This window comes from Neolamprologus multifasciatus, chromosome 1 (assembly GCF_963576455.1).
Source record: "Neolamprologus multifasciatus chromosome 1, fNeoMul1.2, whole genome shotgun sequence".
Taxonomy (NCBI): Eukaryota; Metazoa; Chordata; class Actinopteri; order Cichliformes; family Cichlidae; genus Neolamprologus; species Neolamprologus multifasciatus.
Genome location: NC_140439.1, coordinates 11,092,995 through 11,114,192, shown reverse-complemented (window position 1 = coordinate 11,114,192; position 21,198 = coordinate 11,092,995). Strand labels below are relative to the sequence as shown.

At 40.3% G+C, this 21,198-nt stretch overlaps 1 protein-coding gene across 2 annotated transcripts in view; it reads right to left on the bottom strand.

The window, feature by feature from the left end:
- Window positions 1-21,198, bottom strand: part of coro2ba (coronin, actin binding protein, 2Ba) — a 43,607-nt gene that overhangs the window by 2,364 nt on the left and 20,045 nt on the right. Inside the window, exons 1-11 of one of the 2 annotated variants that reach the window (XM_085155569.1) lie at window positions 14,091-14,278; window positions 11,274-11,474; window positions 5,786-5,902; window positions 4,897-5,046; window positions 4,609-4,773; window positions 4,319-4,435; window positions 4,114-4,218; window positions 3,738-3,834; window positions 3,254-3,366; window positions 2,762-2,852; window positions 568-707 (exon numbers count right to left, since the gene is read on the bottom strand). In XM_085155569.1, the coding sequence (XP_085011695.1) occupies window positions 568-707; window positions 2,762-2,852; window positions 3,254-3,366; window positions 3,738-3,834; window positions 4,114-4,218; window positions 4,319-4,435; window positions 4,609-4,773; window positions 4,897-5,046; window positions 5,786-5,902; window positions 11,274-11,474 (1,296 nt within the window). In that variant the 5' untranslated portion in view covers window positions 14,091-14,278. Of the gene's footprint in view, window positions 1-567; window positions 708-2,761; window positions 2,853-3,253; window positions 3,367-3,737; window positions 3,835-4,113; window positions 4,219-4,318; window positions 4,436-4,608; window positions 4,774-4,896; window positions 5,047-5,785; window positions 5,903-11,273; window positions 11,475-14,090; window positions 14,279-21,198 lie in introns of those variants that run through there. The other variant, XM_085155568.1, reaches the window with a different exon arrangement.

Genomic DNA, 21,198 nt, shown 5'->3' with positions numbered 1-21,198 from the left:
TCAAAACAAGGAAAGAGGACATTGGCAGGATGAAGGACGGAACATTTGGTTTTAATGGCAAGTTGTGTAAGGCTGGGTTCATTCTCAGCTTTTTTCTGAAATCAATTTTACCAGTACATTATGCTCTACTCTTATGATCGAAAGCTGTGGAACAGCTACTACAGGGACCCCATGAGCCAAAAGGTCAGACTGCTCTAAAAGCTTAGTTTCTGATTTTTATTTTTTACTATTCAAACTGTATGACAGTGGATATCCAAAAAATGGTCACCAAAGGCTTTTCAGTCTTACAAAGGGCAGCCAATGAGAAGAAAGCTGACTCAAAGGGCGAGCGCTAAAATAGCACGTGTCACATTTTTTCGGTTAATGCATGCATAATGAAATAAAGATGACTTTGAACTTAGTATTATACAGAAGAAAAGGAAAGAAATGCATACAGATCCACTTTAAGTGAATCAGTTGTACAACAAAAACAAGTTGCGGTTCAGTTACAGCGTTATTACACTCCATTAGAGGCTGCAATTATCTTTTACACTGGTTTATATTAGATACTTGTCATCCTTCACACACCTCGTTCTCTGTCCTGGGTGGTACGTTCTCCAGCAGGTCGATCCCATTCACTACCACACTCTTCTTTTCCTTCACCGGGACCTTGAACACCACCTGGTTTGGCCGGTGGTAACCATCCTTCAGGGACATCAACACTGGGTCTGTTTGAAAAGCAGGGAGAAAATGAACTTTTCCCTGTGAAAACCAACACAAAGCAGCAAGAGGCTTCGGCCGTCCACAGATCAACACCAGGGAATCTACCGTTTATCCATGCACGTCTTCAGCGCTTCAGGACATCCACATATTCAAGTCTTTAGTTATTCTACAACATGATTAGGATATGGATTCAGTGCCTAAAGCAATTTCTAAAGTTACTAAGCTTTTGTTATCCAGACTTCATCAGTATTTCAGTATCAGCATTGGGTTCATTTGTTCTCTAAAAAAAAAAAAGTACTACCTCAGCCCACGTCTACACACAAATAATGAAGACACAACTTTCTTCAAATACAATTTAAATAATATAAACTAAACAATATTAGTTATAATAAAAACTCCTGTAGGTCATTATTTAATCTTCCAAAAAGCCCATGAACCAAAAAATCTTCACAAAACTAAAAAACTAAATGTAAATAATACAAAATACTGACTGGAAAGCATCTCTTATTTTAAAAATTTCCTTTACAAAATAGTGACCATACTATAGTTTTAAATGCCGAGCATATCAAAATCACACTTGTGAAAAAAAACCCTGTCGATTTAGATTGATTCTGATTCAGTGAAACACGCGTGGTTGTAAGAACAAAATTGGCAGGTGTGTGGGTTTTGTGAACTGGATGGTAATTTTTGCAAATGCACATATTTTTTGTGCATGGTAAGAATATTTCTGCACAGTGAACAAGGCCCACAGAGAGCAAACACAATGTGAGAAGGAAAGAACGAGACTTTCAAAACATACTTTTAACATCCTGAATTTCATTTCTCTTCGCTTGAATAATCAGACCGCATCTTATCTTTAATGCCTCTCAGTAGCACACCACCCCAATAGTGCACTTTACCCCCAGACTGCCGGCTTGCTTGTGCTTCCAAGGATATTTAAAAGTAAAATGAGAAGCAGAGCCTTCACTTTTGTCTTTTGTCCTGTATTCCTCCTCTCACCTCTAACTGGTTGCGGCAGATGGCCCCGCCCCTCCCTGAGCCTGGTTCTGCCGGAGGCTTCTTCCTGTTAAAAGGGAGTTTTTCCTTCCCACTGTCGCCAAGTACTTGCTCATGCTTAATTGGGGTTTCCTCTGTGTTATTGCTGCTTTAGAGTATAAAGCACCTTGAGGTGATTTGGCAGTATATGAAAAAAACGTAGATTGAACTGCATTATTGTTCACTTGGTTTGAGTTCTTATTTTAAAGCTCCACGAAACATGAACATGAAGAGCTTAGATGTTGTAACAGTTAAAATGGGGGGTAGCACCTTCATCTATCTGACTACTCTCCTGTCGAGCCAGCTTGGGTTCAGGGCAGACACTCTCTTTACTGTTATCAGATCAGGTGACCCAGTCCATTAGCCATGCTGCTATAGGCACAGTTCTTTGGGGACTGCCCATGAAGGACTGATCTCTTCTCCATCACTCCCTTCTCTCTTACTCCCCATGCATTTTTATGTCACTATTAAGCACAACATTTACTTTGTCATCTCTGTCCGGTAGTTTGTGCTTTATCTTGTTTTTGTTTCCACATTTCTCTCTTCACATTTCCCCCACATCAGCTGATAGCTGAGACCAGCTAAAGTTTCTTCCTGCTAAAATCGCGTTCTACCTCCCTGCTGTTGTCAGTTAGAGGGTTATTGAGGATTTTCTCCATAATACTCTTACTGAAGAAGCTTGAGATGACTATTGCTGCGAACTAGTGCTCACAATATAGTAAAGTTGAATGTTAATGAACTGGACTGGATTGCATCAATTAAAATAAATCAACTGTGGGGATTTATTTTTTTTTACCATGCTGGTGATAACACAATGTTGTCAGTGCATGATTCAGCAAAACAAAAACACTCAGTGACTGAAGCTTGCTGTAAATTAATCTACATTAGCTTTGTTTACTTGTTAGAGGCAACCTTGCATGCAAGTCATCATGGAAATCAGTTGCAGCAAATGAATAAGATGCCGCTCCCCTATTAAAATGCTGCTTAACAAGCCAGACAAGTGCATCTCTGACGGGTTGCTTACCTCTATCAATTCCGCTCAGCCACTCGCTGGCCGACAGGGCTGGTTCTGTTCCTGCCGTCATGGGGTAGATGTCCTCCTGGTACGTGTCTGACTGTAAACAAACATTTTCAGATGTCTCAGCAACCATTTGCTCAGCACTGCTGATTATCTCAACGTTCGGATGTCTTTGGTAAAGAGTTTTTATCTCAAAAAATTACATACGGTTTCGATAATTTTCCAGCTTTTGACTTTGAGATGCTCATTCACCAGTCTGCTTTTAAACACACGTCTTAGGTCAAATAAATGGTATTAGATGAATTATTCCTGTTCTTGTTTCTTCTTGCTCTGATTTTGTATTTGTATTCATCACAAACCAAGGTATTATAAGTCCAGTGTTCCCAAGAGGTGTTGGCTAAAATTTAACAGCTTTTTTGACTTAATAAATGCTGGTTATCATCTGCTGAAGATGAGACAGATAATAACAGAATGGAGTCTAATTTCATTCCCACTCACCCTTCTTGGCACAATCATGGAAATGGGCTCAATCAAACCCTTGAGGGTGACCAGTTTGTAGAAGCGGTACACCTCGCAAGCTGCCACATCCATCCCGTGCTTTGGCATCACACCTGCAGACAGGAAAAGAGGCATGTGGTGACGGCTGTTTTGCCAACATCCCTTTCCTAGAATTCATGGTTTGTCTCATCAACAAGATACAAAAACAACCTGCTGCAGCGTGACATTGATGGACAAGTTAGTGAAGCTCTTTAAGCTTTTTTGAGCGAATTTCCAATTCGGACACCTCATTTTTATTTTCTTCAGTAAATACGATCCTTTCAGCTACACAACACCGTTTTTAGAGGAGTGTTGAGGGCTGAGCTCATTTTCACAGCGATTCATTCTACCTCTCCGTTTCTAAAGACAGTTAATGACTGGGTTAGCATTTCTCTTTCTCCTCTGGCAGGACAGATCAGATACTGCTGTTCAGCAACTGGCTTACCTAGTCCTTTCTGTGGGGCAGGGGATCGGAACTCCATTAGGTACTGGATGTACGGCTTCTCTGTGGTGATTTCAAAGTAACGGATGTTGCCGTCCCCCTGCCAGAGCAACAGAACATGGTCATTACCTCTGAGCAATTGAAGCTACATCTTTTTTGCTGCTGTGCTCTGATTCCCAGAACAAGCAATGCTTCTCAGACTTTTACTTCCCATTATTACTCAAGTTAAATTGAATATACATATATATATAAACTACCCTTAAAAATAAATCATCAATTCCAATCACAGTCATCCAAAATGTATTAGATATGCAATAAATGAATGGTAAACATAGTTTTTAGACTTCTTTTGCACAACTGTAGGGACATCGGGGCTGACCTTGCCTGCCAGATACAACATGTGTGTGTCAGCATCATAGAAGGGAAACAACAGTCCTGAGAGCCCGTCTATGTCCTCCTCCACTATTGGCATGGACAAATCCTCCTAGGAATAACAACGTATACAAACATTGTTTTTAACACACACACACACTTGATCTACCTGCTGTGGCACTGTATGCATGTATGGAGAAGTGTTGTCTGACCTGATCCCAGAGAGCGATCTGCCGAGTGTTCCAGCGAGAAACCCCTGTGGTGAGCAGCCGCTTCATATTGCCCAAGAACACAACTCGGTTTACGCGGTGGTTCTTGCAGCTGGCTTGCTGATGGAGCAGCACACATAGAGAGAGTGAGGCAACATACACTTGCAAGGAAGTTAACACTCTAATATGTTAACAGAATATTCTTGTGACAGTAGAAAGCAGAGCGTTTTTGAGAAACCACTAAAACATGTCAGTTTATCGTTGCATAAAAACATCAGCCAGGTCCGCCTCACCTGAAGGACTCTCCCGGAGCGTGGCTCAATGACACGCAGCTTCTTGTCTTTGCAGCTGGTGGCCAGCAGACTGCCGTCTGTATTGAAAGACATGCTGAGGATGACGTCAGTGTGGCAGTCGATCATTTTCACCGGCTCGCCTATCTCCAGGTTCCAGATGAGGATCTAACTCAGTCGGGAAAAATTGTTTTGGTGGAGCTGTTAGAGGGCTGCTGTTCTTCAATTAAAGTGATCATAAATACAGATATAACTGTGTTTGTTGGGGGCGTTGCCGTGTTGTTTTTGTACCTTGTAGTCGTAGCCTGCACTGAAGAGGATGCCGCTGCTGGTGGGGTGCCACTCGATCAGACCCACCCGTCTGCTGTGACCGTACAACTCCAGCACTGCTTCCATCATGTTGCGCCTCAGGCCGCCCTCTGGGATCTCCCATACTCGCACCTGCAACATTTACCAACGCACACCGAGGTTGTTACTGGATACACAAATATACCTACAGGTTTGCTCATTCTCACAAAACATGATAACAAGGGACATTTTTTATTATTCTGCTTTTGTTAGCAATTTATCAGGACTACTGCGTGCTTTCACAACACATGAACTCTAAACCACAATCAGGAGGACACAGCTAGAAATCATCTGATCAGAAATAGCACAAGCTATCAATGTAGCCAATTGCATTAGGATTAGACCGGATTACTGCTATGGATAGAGGCTCTGTGTCAGACCAGATCAGATTATCTTTGAACATGTGAAAGTACTACACAGAGCACAGTGCTACCAATGCTGTGCAGTATTCACTAGAGTAATGTAACAGGTACATGTATCACAAAAAAAACAGCCTGTAGGGTAACAGTGATTGCTATTTTATATTGTGCCTAATGTCATTAATATAGCAAGCTACTGAAAAGCTAACTGATGTTTGCCTATTTATTTGTCGTTTTCGAACCTCACAGCAGCAACAACAGCACACACCGTAGGATCGGATCACAAGCTCGTGTCCAGTACAAACCGTATGAATCAGTAACCTCTGACCATATTAAACTGATGACCCATTCACCTTCTGGACTAGTGGCTGTCAACCTCAGCATTTAAGCACATACAAGAGAATTTTTTTAGAATCTTAAAAGTCATCAGCTCATAAAAATGGGAGTTAAAAAGAATAAAGTGGATCACTTACTGAAGTGTCCTCGGAGCAGGAGGCAATGATGTTTTCACAGAAAGGGTTCCACTTGATATCCAGCACGTTGCCATTGTGGCCGCACACTTTCGGGTGATGAGAGTCCAGGCGGCCAGACTGAAAGCACGTACAACATGCAGATGAAATGCATACAGTACATCACTGCATAAATTAAGAGGTATTGTTTGCAATCACATCACTATAAAGGAATATTACTGGAAAGAATCAGAATCAAAATCATCACAAATGCACAAAACTTTAGTCGAAACAAAAGACATTTTAAAGACAATATTAAAGAATAGCATTAATTTTTAGACAACGTTACTAAGCAGAACTCCTCTTTGCTCCTTTTGATGTGAACATGAAAGACTCACATTAGTGAGATGTCTCTATCACTTCTGAACAAAGCAAACCAAACCCGGTTATTGTACAGGGACAACCGAGGCACATTATTATTATTATTGCAATAACCTACAGAGTCCACAGAGGGGCACTGGCTCATAACAGCAGATGACAGGAAGCTCTTCATATCGGTCATGATGTCATGAATGTTTGATGTCCACTCAATCCACTGACCTCTTTCTTGATTTCCTTAGAGATTTGCTTAAGAGCACTGGGTCATGCACCTGTGAAATCCCATGTGTGTCTGCATGCACGGTCCTTACTGAACCCTTAAGACTTATTTTGGAGGCATTGCCAAGCTTTAGCAAAATTTTCATAATAAATATCTTTGAGAATGCATTAAATGGAAATTTCAAGCTATTTCCTTGCAAACCTTTCCCACCAAAATGAAAACAATAAATGTAATTTTGTTACAACAGGAGATAAAATATTGAAAAAAAATTTAAGATTTACGGTGAAGCTTAGATTTAAAGAATTCTTTGTCTGTGTGAATGCCAAATTTGGTTAGCTGTAGTCAACCAGCTCAAAAAGAGCAAAGCAGGAAGTCAACCTGGGAAATAAAGGTAAGTTTCAAGGTAACACACTGCCAATACAGTGAGGGCTTTGCAAACAAATCAAAGAACAAGAGCCAAAATCAGTCTCTGGCAGAACATAGCCACCGTGAAGCTGAACATCCAATCAGTTAGCATAAGAGAAGAAATGACTAAGCAAGGCAACTTGATTTAATAAACACAGCTAACTCAGGCACATCAGGAGTTTCTAATTAATGTAGAGCACTGGGGTAATAAAATCTCCCCTTGAAAAAAACCCCCAAAGAACAATGACAAGCTGTGCCAATATAAGTTCTGATGACACATTATTATTAGGGAACTTTCATCATTAATGAAACAGGATCTGAGGGACTCCTTATTTGGGTGGAACTAATTACCTGCACAGAACATAACGTCCGTTGGGAACGAGAGGGTTCAGAGGCTCTAAGGGGTATTATAAGGAATTACATTTATAATGGGACATAAAATGAATAAAACAGACTTTTCACAGCTTGGATTTCACCCTCAGTTTTTATCTTTCTACCACGCATGAAATTTAATATAACATTATAAAATAGGCCTCGTTAGCTGCAAACCACCCGCTAGACTTTATCGGACAGGAAAGCGGCTCGGCCTGCGTTAGGCCTGATGGTCTTTAGTCATTTCCCGAGGCTGTGGCACATACGAGCACTTTCTGAGAAGAGCAGATGTGCTGGCCAGGTACCAGCATCTCCAATACGCCAGCGGCACCACGCTGCGGTTGCTGCAGACATTTATCGAACTGTTATTCCCAATAAATCTTTACTAATGCGACTTACCACTGCTGCTCTGTCACTGCAGCAATACTAACAGCTGACCTCGAACAGAGTCATGTTTCCAAAATGTAATATGGTTCCCCCGATGAGAACGAGGAATTATGTTTCAGTAACAGAACAGGACGAACTCAGCTATGGTGACACTGTTCTATAAACCTGATATTTTTATATATACTCTGTGGCGCATCTCCCATGTGCCTTATGACACCTCAGCCAGCTGAAGTGAACCCGCTGAGTCACGCTTAACTTAGGTGTGGTATCTATCTATCTATCTATCTATCTATCTATCTATCTATCTATCTATCTATCTATCTATCTATCTATCTATCTATCTATCTATCTATCTATCTATCTATCTATCTATCTATCAATGCATCACTATTACGCATATATGTGCTGGTAAAATATTAGCTCAATGACTTTATCAGAGAAATTCCAACCAATAAAAATCCTCCACACGCTGCATCATACACAGTAAAGCAGTAGTAAGAGGAATGATAATATGGTGATTCACAACGCACCACACCCACTGCAATTTCCTCTTTGTCTGAGGTGATGAAGAGGTGTTTGTGACCTTGTGTGTCATTTTCAGAGCCAGGCTGTGTGCCAGGTGGTGCCAGCAGTAGTCCGTCCACTTTCTAACGACGCTGTCTGAGGGGCAAACATAAGGCTGTCTCGCCAGCTGTCATCATAATATGTCTGCCATGCTCATACCTCACCATTAGCCAAACCCCTACAGATTGGTCTGTTTATCTAACAGAGGAGCCAGAGCTTCATTTTGAAATAGTGTGGGTGCCTTTTGTGAAGACGTAAAAAATAAATAAATAAAAAGTTTATTTTTCCTGTGGTAACCATGTAATGGCCCCTTTCATACAAACAGCAGCACGTGCCATCTTATATACTGTATGCTGCTTCATTTTAGGTGAAGCCTATAAAATAAGATTGAAAACACAAAATAAACTTCATGTCTGTCTTCCTGTCTTATGCAAGCATTCACACAGTTTGCTGACTTGCTGTATTAAGTGGAAGATACAGCATTAAACAGCAGCCTCCATCACACAGAAGCTGTGCTGTTGCTGAATATGATAAATGCCACTTGTGAATTTATCCAGTCAGCGGAAACCTGAGCAAACGCTTAAGTCCAGTACTTTCATTGTAGGAAGAAATCTATTAAGTTCTAGCTGTTGGCTGGGTTTTTACACACAGCAGCAAAAGTACAGTGGGGAAATACAAGTTTTGGGTTGTTTGGTTTTATTCGTTACTGGAGATTCAGATTCAAAAGATTTAGATTATTGCAATTTTCCCCCAGATTAATAATTAAAAACATTTCTTTCCTGTCACAAAATACAGTTTATATAAAACTGCTGCCATAATCATTTCATTTTGACGTTCACTGTGTGTGAATTTTCTGACTCACGAGACTTCCTCTTGGACTGACTGACTGGACTGAAAAACATTTAGCTCTTTCTTTTAGTCACTGAAATCTGTCAGACTTTCTCTTTCCATGTGTGGAAGCAACTTTCTTTCTTTCTTTCTTTCTTTCTTTCTTTCTTTCTTTTCATTTTATTTTTGTGTTACTGTTTCACTGAATCACTTTGCTTCCTTGAAAAGCCTAAATAAACAGTGCTGCACAGACTTCTAAGACACCCCTGACTGTTATCTACAGCTTCACCAGTTTTAAAGACTCTGATGAATCTACCTGAAGCAGCATGGATAAACAAAATGATAACAAATTGTCCTAATTAAATTTATTGGAAATAAAATACTTCTATTAACAGACAAAACCAATCACTTGAAAAATGATTCTGTGCACTCATAAAAATGAAGCAATTATTTGGAGTAAAAAGCAGCTGAATTATGGTTTATTTGTTCTAATAATTACATATTATGGAAAATGTGCTTGGTGTAAGCTGATTGCCAAAGATTCCATTAAATGTAACATTTCACAGTGTACCTAAAACAAACAGTGTATATAAACATATTATGTATATATATGGTGTATATAACCCATATTTTTGAGTTTATCTATTTATATAACAGCAGATCTGCAGAACTTTACTGGACAAAAGTCATGAAACGCCTTGTTAAGTGTATGTGCACATTATGTACTCGATACATCTGTATATAAAGTTATGCATCCTGGCAACAGTGGATTGCTTCAGTTTTCATCAGCTTTGGACTTTCCAAACCTGACGATCAATGGACTTGATTTATTTAGAAACCACTCTGTGGCTCTGTCTACCAGTTCAGCTGCACTTTACATTCACACATATCCAGGCTCATATAATAGATCTACTTAAATACATTTAATGACAGGTGTTACGTTCATTTTTGCTTTATTTATGACCAGAACAGAAGATTCTAATAGGAAACAAAGTTGGAGCCTTGACAGTCATCGAAACAATGTTTCAAATAAATAAACTACACCACTGACTTCTTTAATTTTCAAGGTGGACACCCAAGATTTGTGCGAAACCTGATCACAATCTCCCCTTCTCTTCCTGTGTTAAGGCACTGAATAATCACCAGAAAAATCAACCTTTGACCTATTTTGTATAAAACATTATCAGTGCATTATTAAACCGAGTTGCCCCTGAGATGTGACCTTCACAAAACCGGCAGCTCAGAAAGCATAATTACCTCTGGCCAGTGCTGTGACGGGTGAGTATGGATAAAAAGCATGACATCATCTGAGAGATTCACACCAAGTATCTAATCACCTAAACAGAAAACGCCCACATGCACACACAGACAGTCTTTTTCCATGACTGAACACGTTAGCTCATGATGATGTGACGTAAAAGCTAGCTGAAGTCTCTCTGCTTCGGACAGCAAAACTGTTCAGCTTACTGAATGCTTCTACTGCCTGATAACAACCAGACTTGACCATGCTTGGCAGCTAAGAGCTTTGCAAGCACCTTGGCATGGTCTCTCTTAAAGAGGCAAAGCACTCTGTAAGGCCCACAAAGCCATCTAAAAATGTGAATGACATTCAAACTAAAACATCTCCTTATTGAAAAGTTACACTGAACTCACACAAACACACAAATACACTATCAATTGATATAAAGCTGGAAACAATTGGGATGCGACTGAAGACCCCAAAATGATCATCAGAAACTTTTTATCAAACCCAAAATAACCAACACACCTAATATGTGGGAACAACTTTCAGTCAAATTTACATGAAAACATGTTCTTAACTAACTTTTTTTAGTTTAGTTAGTTTAGTTAGTATCCTGTATATCCTACAAAAAGCTGTGATGCACGGTCTGTGTGAAATGAAATATCATTGAGAACAGGCACAATCCCCTTTCCCATAATAAGAAAAGGAATTTTGAACTTTCCAGCACAACAGAAACCTTTTGTAGTGTTTATAGGCAATATCACTATGCCTTTATATTGTGCTACTGGCAGCACAACACAGTTACAATGCTGGCCTTAGATTCTGGCTTGAATATTTAAGGCTGGCGTGCTTTGCAGTGGCAGTTAAACTCTGTGCTTCATTTGTGTGGAAAGAGCTCTGCAACTTGCCGATTTCACTGTGCAGTCAAAGAAGATTAAAGTAACAGAAATTTTATAGAGCAAGAGAAAAAAAATGCATACGAATGCAGATTTATCCTGCAAGAATTTTTCTTTAATTATGAGTTACTCACGCTATTATTTGTGTTTTATTCGGTAAACTTTACTCATTTTTCTTATTCTGAAGGATATAGGAGCAAAGAGCTAATTCAGTGTTACCTGGGATACAGGTATAACAATGAAAGAGCCTCCGCCGGCACTCTCTGTGACGACTGCCAGGAACTTGGAGTTGACGGCACAGAAGTGGTTGTCATGGACATTCTTGGTGATGGGGATACCGTCGAAGCAGTGCTCCCGGTTGGCTACTTTTCCATAGACATTTCGAAACTTGGAGCTTCGGTACGTCGGACGCCATGACATCTGAAAAAGAGAGATGTGTCACAGATAAACAATCTGAAAAATCAAAGATGTTATAAAACGCAATGATATAAAACAGGGGGGGAAGCCTCACATTTCAGGAAACTAGTTCCAGTGAAGGCAGTAATCTGATAAATAACATATGTTTTGCGACTAATTATACTAAACGATTGTTTGATGTCTACACTGAAGTTTTGTTGCGTACTGGTTTGTAAATTAATAATTGGGATGCATCTGTGTTTGTTTATGGATGCAGTTCTCTGACAAAGCTGGCTAGCATTAGCTGAACACCTAGCATTTACCCTTGTTGTAGAATATGATCACTTCTAGCTAAAAAAAAAAAAAGATGGTATTGACCATAATGATAGATGGAGAGGCTTCAAAAAGGACAGCTTAAAAGCTAGTTAATCATGATGATGCCATTGTTTATATACAATCTATATAAAAAGAGAAGAAGACAAATGTAAATAGAAAATGGAAAAAATGTCTTATTTTGGTGATTAGAAGCTAGAAAACATGCACGCATAATTATGATTGTGATTGTGTCAAAATTCCCATCTTCCAAGCACAGTTGCAGGGTGGGCTGTCCCATCTGTGCACACATGATAAGAGTCACACATACAGTTGTGGGAAATCATCCAAACTGGTCATGGTTGTGAGACTTTTGAAGGGTGAAAACTGGGTGAAAATGTTTTCATGCTACCCCACGCTGCCACAGAGTCAGTGATTAATGCGTGCAACAAAACCAAACCAAACTGAATCTCAATCAAGAACAAAAATCATTCATTTGTGACAAACACACCATATTCTATTGTTTGTCGCTCTATTTTTGGTTCAGATATATCTTGTACAACAGAATAGCAACCATTGTTTGCAGCTGCTGCTTACAACAAAAGAGAAGTGGTTGGGCTTGACTCAAGATGCTTCTTTTGTTTGCCACTTCACCACAAGAATGCACTGGTGGAGTGCTTGATTTTTGGTATGGTCTGGCTCTGCATAGGGATTTAACAGTTGACTCAGCCACAGGACAAGGATGTTAAATGACCTTTGACCCAACGGGACAGAAGTTGTGGTGAATGAATGTGGCTATAGAATTTCTTTTAAAAAATTCTCTGAAGGGAGATCTGTTCAAAGACATATTTTTAGTGACACTTAATTGAGACTATATCAGTTTGTGATGGGGACTGGAGGAAGAGAATTTATGACCGCTGTCAGATCAGTGGCTGCAATTCTGGGTGACATCAGGCAATCCTCTATTCAGCATTGTTCTGCGGATAAGGAGGGGAACTGGTGGGAGGGGTGTATGCATGCAAATAGAAACATGCCCTGGCCATGCCGCTACCGCTGTCTTTTCCTGTTTCTCACTGGACAGCAGAAGTAGCATCCAGGAGGCTACAGTGTGGCTGACCTCCATCTTCTCACTTCAACACTCAAGATAGTGCATGAATTATACCCCGTATAAATCAAACGCATGCAGGAAAAAGACGTTTATTTTATATTACTAGTTTTTCTGTGGGTTACTGTGGTTTAGCTGTCCGAGGCAAGCAAATATAAGACAAAGAAAACATGCTTAATCTTCTCTAAAACCATAAACCGTCCGGGGTGTTTATTGGGGCTAGATTAGCTATGTGAATCTGTACCAGCAATACAAACAGACCCAAAAACCCAAATGGTAATGGTAAATGTAAAGCAGGTGAAATGTTTCTCACTCTTCATTCTCACACTCACACACCAGTGGAGGCTGTGCTGCCATGCAAAGTGCTGGCTTGTCATTGGCAGCCACTGCAGGTACAGCGTCTTGTGCCAGGACTGTGGCTGTCGTGGGGAACGAGCCACAGGTTTAAAACAATACCTTTATCACAGAGCAAGCTGAATAAACTGCTCTACCACTTAAACCACATGTACTGTCTAAAGAAACAGAATATAAAGAAAACTCTAAAGTGCAGGCATGAATTTTGCTCCTATCATATTCAGGAGTATGAAAAGTAAAACATTTATTCTTTATTTAACATTTTGAAGACTTGAAGACTTGTTTGTTGCACAAGAACATTCAAATCCCTTTAATTCCACCTCAAAAAAGCAGTTGTCTCCAAGAACTTTACATTGTTAAGTAAAGATCTGACAATATTAGGTCTGTGTAAGCTCAATAGTAGCTGCTTGTTAAAGAATTAATGTGGAACAGAAGAGCAGCAGAAACTGGCCTAAGGGACAGTTAGAGGAGAGTCGTCCGCTTTGAGCTCTCTTTACAAGGATGCTCATTCATCGGTCCACGGCGTATGGCACAGAGAGGATGTCTGTCTGAGCGTGTTTGTGTCTTTCTTATCTCACGAGGGTTTGCGGCACACCAGCTCACACGCAGATCATGAGCATGCACATACACAGAAAGACAGCAAGTCAAGAAATGATTTGGTATCCATCATATCACAAGACTTGTGGGTTATGAGCATGAGTTCTTCTCGTGGTACGCACTGTGAATCCTTCAGGACTTTGCAGACTTGCAGATTTTCACAATATGAATGTTTTTGTGCCACGTTTGAATCATATAAACTTCACTTTCACCACTTTCATATTTCATCAACATCACATATTTTAATTCCACACCTGAAAATGTCGCCTTACCTTACAAGTGTCCTTATAATGACACTCCAGTCACAGTGTTCCTGCTGCTTTCTGAGATTGCAAACATCCACCCTCCTATCCACACAAGCCGCAGGACCTTCTCTCTTCCTTCCTTCCCTTTCGAATGTAAGCTGGCGGCCTGTGTCTACTCTACCTCCTTCTCTCATGTTTTTCTCAGCCCTCCCCTTTAAAATTCACTCTTCCCACCCTCTTCTCCTCCTACTAGCACTGATAGCTGCAGGGCCAGCACCCCCCCCCCCCTTCCTCTTACCCTTCTCTTCCATCCTGCCACTCAGTCAGCCCTCTGCATCTCTTTCTGTGTCCACTACAGTTGAAACTCCAGCTCAGGCAGACTAGCAGAGAAGTACCCATTCATCCTCTTTCCTTTCCCACCCACTGCTTGTTTGGAATCACAAGGCCTTTCTGGCTGATTCCCAGCAATGCTTACAGTTTTTCAGCCCTAATATCTTTTTCCTTTTAATCTCGATTCTTCCAACTGTGGACTTTGTAGCTAACAGAAACAGTAAAATTCAATCAGGAATTTTGCGTAAAACTTGAAATATTCACAGACAAGAAATGTAGAAGACACCACAATTAAACAAGTCTTCAATGAAACAGTTACATCCAGCTTATCTAGATATTTAAGCTCTAGCTCTCTTCCACAGCATGTCTTTTTTCTGTCACAGCAGATCGCCGCCCCTCCCTGAGCCTGTTTGTGCAGGAGGGAGTTTTTCCTTCCCACTGTCACCAAGTGCTTGCTCATCAGCTTCTGGCAGCCAATCAACATCCAGTCACGGAATACTTATTTTTCCCAAATCCAATATCTTGGTCTGTGTGACTGCTGCCTTATTTCCTTGAACCTACCGTGTCACATGTCCAAAATGGCCAACACGTTAATGTCACATGGTTAGTGGACATCTGACTACAAAAACCTGATTGTGAATTAATTTAATATTGTTTTGTTTTTGGCTGCAACAAACCAGTTTTACTTTCTAAATATGCCATGTCAGCATATGACTGGTAACTTTGCAGAAAAACAAACAGCACTTTCCCACCTTACATCACAAGCAGCTGTACTTTTTGGGGTGCGGGCTGTATTATGGCGTGAATTCATCTTAATCTTTTTTACATACTATGTTTTTCTGCTAGGTTACTTAATGTACTTATATTATAATTATTTTTTAAATTTCTTGTAACAAATTTTTAAAAAAAAACGTAACGTATGGATTACTGGGTGGTAGAGTTAGATAAAGTATGGATAAAATGTTGTTGGACAAAGATTAAAGAAGAAGAAGAAGAAGAAGAAGAAAGTAGAAAGTAGAAAGATTATGGCCCATTTAAGTTGACTCTAGCAGGAGAGATGATTACATTTAAAAAGTCTTTTCTTCAAGGGTTTTGTTTTAACAACACTGATAGACTTAAAAAATGTCTGCAACCTACAGAATATTTAAGGATTTAATGGAAATAGAGATAACTGTGCAAACTTCCACTCTTTCACTACATACACCCTCTAAAAGGTCAGTTTGATACTGAAGCAGGTGTTGTAGTGAAAATTGCCTCCCTCGATGATTGTCTGTGTATTTGAAGTGTGGACGGGCCCCTTCGGGCTCAGTGTGAAAGAGACATCCAGAGGCTTCTTAGTTTGGTGTGTGTTCATGTGAGCATGTTGTGCTGGTTTCTGCACCTGCATCCATGCCTGACCATTTGTTGTCTATTTGTACCAGTATACACTCAGTATGGTGTTCATAGCTGCAAGGCAGAGCACTCCAGAGAGAAGAGTGTGTTTATTGAGCTTTTTACATGTTGCCTCAAGACAATGCTGCTGCTCTCTGTGCGCACCAGACCCCTCTTGTCTTTCTGAGGGTTTTTTTCCTCAAATGCAGTAGCAGATTTTTGTTTCTCAGTTAAATAGCTGCCAAAATCTGAAACTACTTGTCTAACTGCTACATAAAAACTCTTTTGAATATTCATTTTGGCCTCAGCAGTAGTGAAACGAGCAGCTCTTTGACTCCTAATAAACCCTAAAAAGGAATTCATGCAACACTAAATCAAATGACAGGGTTCAAATATTCCAATCAGGATTTTATCAGCGTTGGTGCCAAATAAGGAAGTAGAACCATCTGCGTTCCCATTCAGGAGACACAAAAGGGAAATCCACGGGGAGATTGCATGTCCTGTCACTCAGACGCACTGAAGCCCTGTCAAGCCACCGTGTCATGTTTGGTCTTTTCTTCCTTTCCCTTGGCACTGACACTGTACAGTCATTTATGATGATTTCCCATCTCTGCGAGGAGCAAACTCCACAAAAAGAGAGCTTTACTATTGGTTATTTCAGCCAAAATGTGTCTCAGCGTGAAGTGGGCTCTCTATTTCTGAGTCACACAGGAAGTATCACAGCTTGGCTGAAAGTGCTAAAATATTTTCTACAGTGCTATGGCGATGCCTGATGGGACAGTTGAGGTTATAAAAAGGCCTTTGTGTGCTGTGAAGCTGCAGATTATTGAAGCAAAGTATTTCCATTTTACACGCTATCAGCTGAAAGTCCGCATCATTGGTTGATGTTAATCTTCTTTACAGCAGCAGTGCTGATCCTAACATTGCCTCATGCAGATTTTCTTACATGTTTACGACTGAAGCTAAGCTAGTTGCGTAAGTAAAATAATACGTTTGAGTACAAACGCACATCCTCTCCCACATTCTGATCTAACAGAGATATTTTGGGATCAGTAAACAGTTTTTATGAATACTTCTTCCAGCATAGAGTTAATTCTGATTATTTTGCTGGACTTGCATTGCATTGAGTCAAAGGAAGTGGGATTAGCCTGGTTGCAGAGGCTCTATATAAGGAAGGGCATCAAGTAAATCAAGCTGAAAACAACGGCTACATTTACTTAAAGCTTAGCATTGCAATAATAATACTAATTATCGCCGTTTTAAAAGCCAAAACTGGATAAAAATCCTCCATATAAACACCTGAATCACAATAAACTGTCCCAAATTGATTTAGTCCAGTTCAGATGGGTGGAGTACATCTTTTTACTAACTGAAGAATAAAGAATAAATATAGTACCATGTAAACCTAATGACCTAAATGCAAAAGAACATCATTTTTTCCCTTTTCCCACAAACAGCAGCTTAGAACAGCAGCTAGTGCCAAACAGCCATCTTCAGAGATCTGATCAAACACAATGCAGCGGGAATTCTGGTGTCTGTTGGAGGCCTATGCAAAAATTCACAAGCAACCCTCTAACCAGCTTTCATCAAAAATATTTGATGAATAATCTGACAGCAACGAGGTCAAACACAGTCCTATAAAATGACAGGTAAAACTAGAAATGGCAGAGATGACAGGTATTTTAGTAACAATGCCCCAGGGTGAGCTGAGTGGTTACGAAGCGTTAATATTGCAACTACTCGCTTCTAGATTCACGGATCTGTCACATCAGCCAGCAGAGCTGAGACACACTAGACTGCTCTGCTAAGTTAACTAATGTTAAACATCAAAGTAAATAAATGAAATAATGTGATGCTAGTGTATTTTTATGTTATTCAAGTGTCTCTCCTCCACATTTAAGGCTAGACTAGCAGCACTTAGTTAGCATCATATTTAACCCTTATTATCTGCTCTATTTGCCACTGCCTTGCTTTTTTTCCTTTTCGTGTCTTTTCTTTCTTTTTCCCCTCCCATAAGGATAACGCCTCTTCATTGTTGTTATTGGGTTTGTTTAAATAAAATCATGCGCGCCACTTACAATGAATAGTGGGTCCCCCTTAGGGAAGTCAACTCTTGTCTAACATCACTTCAAATTTCGCACATTTCCAGTGCTGTACTTTAAGGTTTGACAGCCCTCGGGGCCCCACACAAGCAGTTGCCTGTCTTGCCTGGTAGCAAGCATTGCTGTTGAGCAGATGGCAACAAGAGCTACGATAAGACAGTCACCGAAGATGAGTGCAGGATTTCTTCATCACTTTTACATGCATGTAAATACCTAACTTTATTATATATACATCCCAAATGAAAATATGTGCTGTCAAGAAATGAGAGGTTAGCCCCTCATTCCTTTATGGACTTGCAAGATACTATAAGCACACTGACGTGCCAAATGACCTCAAAACGGAATTATAATATATGATGCAGCCAGAAAAGCACTGCAAGCACTCTGATTGTTTTCACAGAAGTCATGAATGCAAAGTTAATTTGAAGCATCCCACCTACAGAAGCAAAGAAAGGGCAGAGGCAGCAGCTGTGAGCGAGTGGCAAATGGAATAAAATAAAAGAGAACAGAATAGATTTAACACACCTGCTCCAGCAGCCTAAAGTGAATCAGCCCATCTGGAGTTTTTGTCAGATTTTCCAGATGGCCTGTTCAGGAATGTTGGAAAGCTAATCTTTTATTTGAGCCTGCATTAATTTCAATCAGTTTAAAAGAAGGGTCACAGGAGCTGTTGGAACTCACTGGCTCCCATTTATCTTGCTCATTAATTTCTATTATATCATTTCTGGAGCTTCTCAGAAAGTGAAGAATACAGATTAAAGCATCAGCAAGACTCGAGGTTTGGGCAAAGGGGCAAAATATTCCCATTTTTCATGTCAGCATTTCAGCCAATAGCAGCTGGTGTATCCACGAGGTGGGGTGTTGTTACATAAACTCCACATGTGTACTATATAAAACTACAGTAGACTCCAGCTTTCAAAAGTCTTTAAAGTGGACATACGGCATCTTAAAAAGCCACAGTGGAGGAGAGATAAACATATCTGTGGAAATATTTGTTGTAACTAATCAGACAGGACCAAATAAATCAGGCACATTTGTTTAAAAGTTCGGCCAATACCCAGGGATGAACACCTCGCAGTTTCTTTAGTCTTGGCATATAGTAACCAGATCATTAAACTCACTGAATCCATCTCTCTCAATGCCTCAGTAACAACAAGTGCTGTGTGACTCTTGGAGTGTGCTTTCTTGATGATAGGGGATCACTCAGAATAATGACAGGAGATGCAGAAGCCCAGATAATGGTTGCTCTTGGGCTGGAAGCCAGGCCCATTAAGCAGCTGTAATGCAAAGAGCACGCTGCCCATGGACAGGAAACACTGAAACACAGCTCAAGGGCACTTATCAGAGCACAAGTACACGGAGAAGTGGGTGTCCCGGAATCCATCTATCCCTCCGGAGGGTAAAAGGAGGTTGTTATCAGCAGCAGCGCTATCATCCAGGTAATGTAATTACTATGGATACACTCTATATTATTTCCTAGATATTCTGATATAGTTTCAGATACAAGTTCTGAGCCTTTTTGCTTATCCTTCTTACTAACGCATGCCATATTTTCCATACAAACACAAACCAGAGACACATTTTACCCTGCACCACTTATAAGGTCAGTCATCCAAAACCAAGAAGAAAGGTCTAAATTAATAATCTCCCTCTGTGCTTGCCTTTCTTTTTCCCCCAGGAGTTTCTGCCACATGCTTTTTGGAGCATAATGATGCGATCTGGGCCTCACACCCTGAATAACAGAAGGGGGCTGCAGATTTAAGGTGAAGGAAAAGTCTAGAGAGAGAAGCAGAAGATGACACTGGAGGTCCAGAGGGAAAAGGCAAATAGAGATAAAAGCTAACTCAAAGAGAGAGAATAAGGTATTTGAGGTGAAAGGGAAGACCAGAAAAGGAGAGAATAAAGAGAAAGAAAAGGGCAGGCTGGGCAACAGAGACTGATGAAATATTTAAAGAAACAAAGAAAAAGCAGACAGAGAGGAGGAGCAGAGGAGGCTCTTACCAGACAGAGATTAACTCCCCTCTGTCAGACCACCTGCCTGCTCTGCAGCACACGTGCATACACAGCGAGCGTGATTTTTCTGTATTCAAACCTCTCTATTGTACCATCAAATGATTAAAATATTATCACCTAAAAAGCACTTAAGCTTCATTATTTAATGAACAACATCCTGACAGCAATCCCACAAAAGGACAAATGTCTAGTAATACTAACCTAATAAATCCATAAAACATTTTAAGCCAGTGCAAAAGTGCTTTAATCCTATATTCTTTCTAATGGCCAGCAGGGGGCGACTCCTTTGGTTGCTGATTTTTTAAAAGAAAACGTATATAAAGAACATTGATGGATGGGTGGAAAAAGTCTCAGGTCAATGCTTCATAATAGGACTTAACAAACCAATGGCTGACATTACAGCGACTACTCACAGCCTATATACAGTCTGTTTGAATATGTACACAGTTTCCATCCTTTATCATTAATATGGTCCAAAAAAATCATTGGACATCCTCTTCTCTCCCAGAAGAACCTGTACAGCACGCGCTGCCTCAAGAGGGCATGCAACATCCTACGGGACTGTACACACCCAGGACACCGGGTGTTTAAGCTGCTGCCATCTAGCAGGAGGTTCAGGCTGCTGATGTCCCGGACAAATAGACTCAAGGACAGCTTTTACAACAGGGCAATAGCCCCAATCAATGCAAACAGCTGACCTGATTGGCTACCTCCTGAATATTTATATTTATAAGAAGGTGCAATAATAATGAATGTGCAATAATAACAGTGTGCAATACACGTACACTTATTCTTCATTTTATTAATAAGTTAAGTTATTGTGTCGTGTCGTGTTGTTGTACGTAGTGCTGACGTGGGACAGTTTTCCAATTTCATTGTAATATTGTATTATGTATGACTGTGCAATGACAATAAAGAGTTATCTCATCTTACATGGTGAACATCTGTTTGTGTAAAGCTAACAGATAAATCAATTCATCCTGTGTGTTTAAAGAACTTTGACAGAAGCAGTATGGGCAAAAGTTATTTTATGTCACGCTGCACGAATCGCATCAGCTCTGAAATGAAAGCCGTCTGGCAGCGATACAAAACGGGGAGGAAAAAATAAAAATGGCACAGAGTCTGAGACAGAAGATGAAGGAGCACTTTCATCAGATTATTGAAATCCATCGCTGAAGCAAGAGCACAGGAACAGCTCTGTGGAGTGATTAATCAGTGAGTGAGTTATGATTTCAAATCTGTTAAGGTATTGCTTTTGGTGAATGCTGATGGGGAATATTGACTTGCAGAAGGTTTGGATCACCAGGCATTTATGCCAG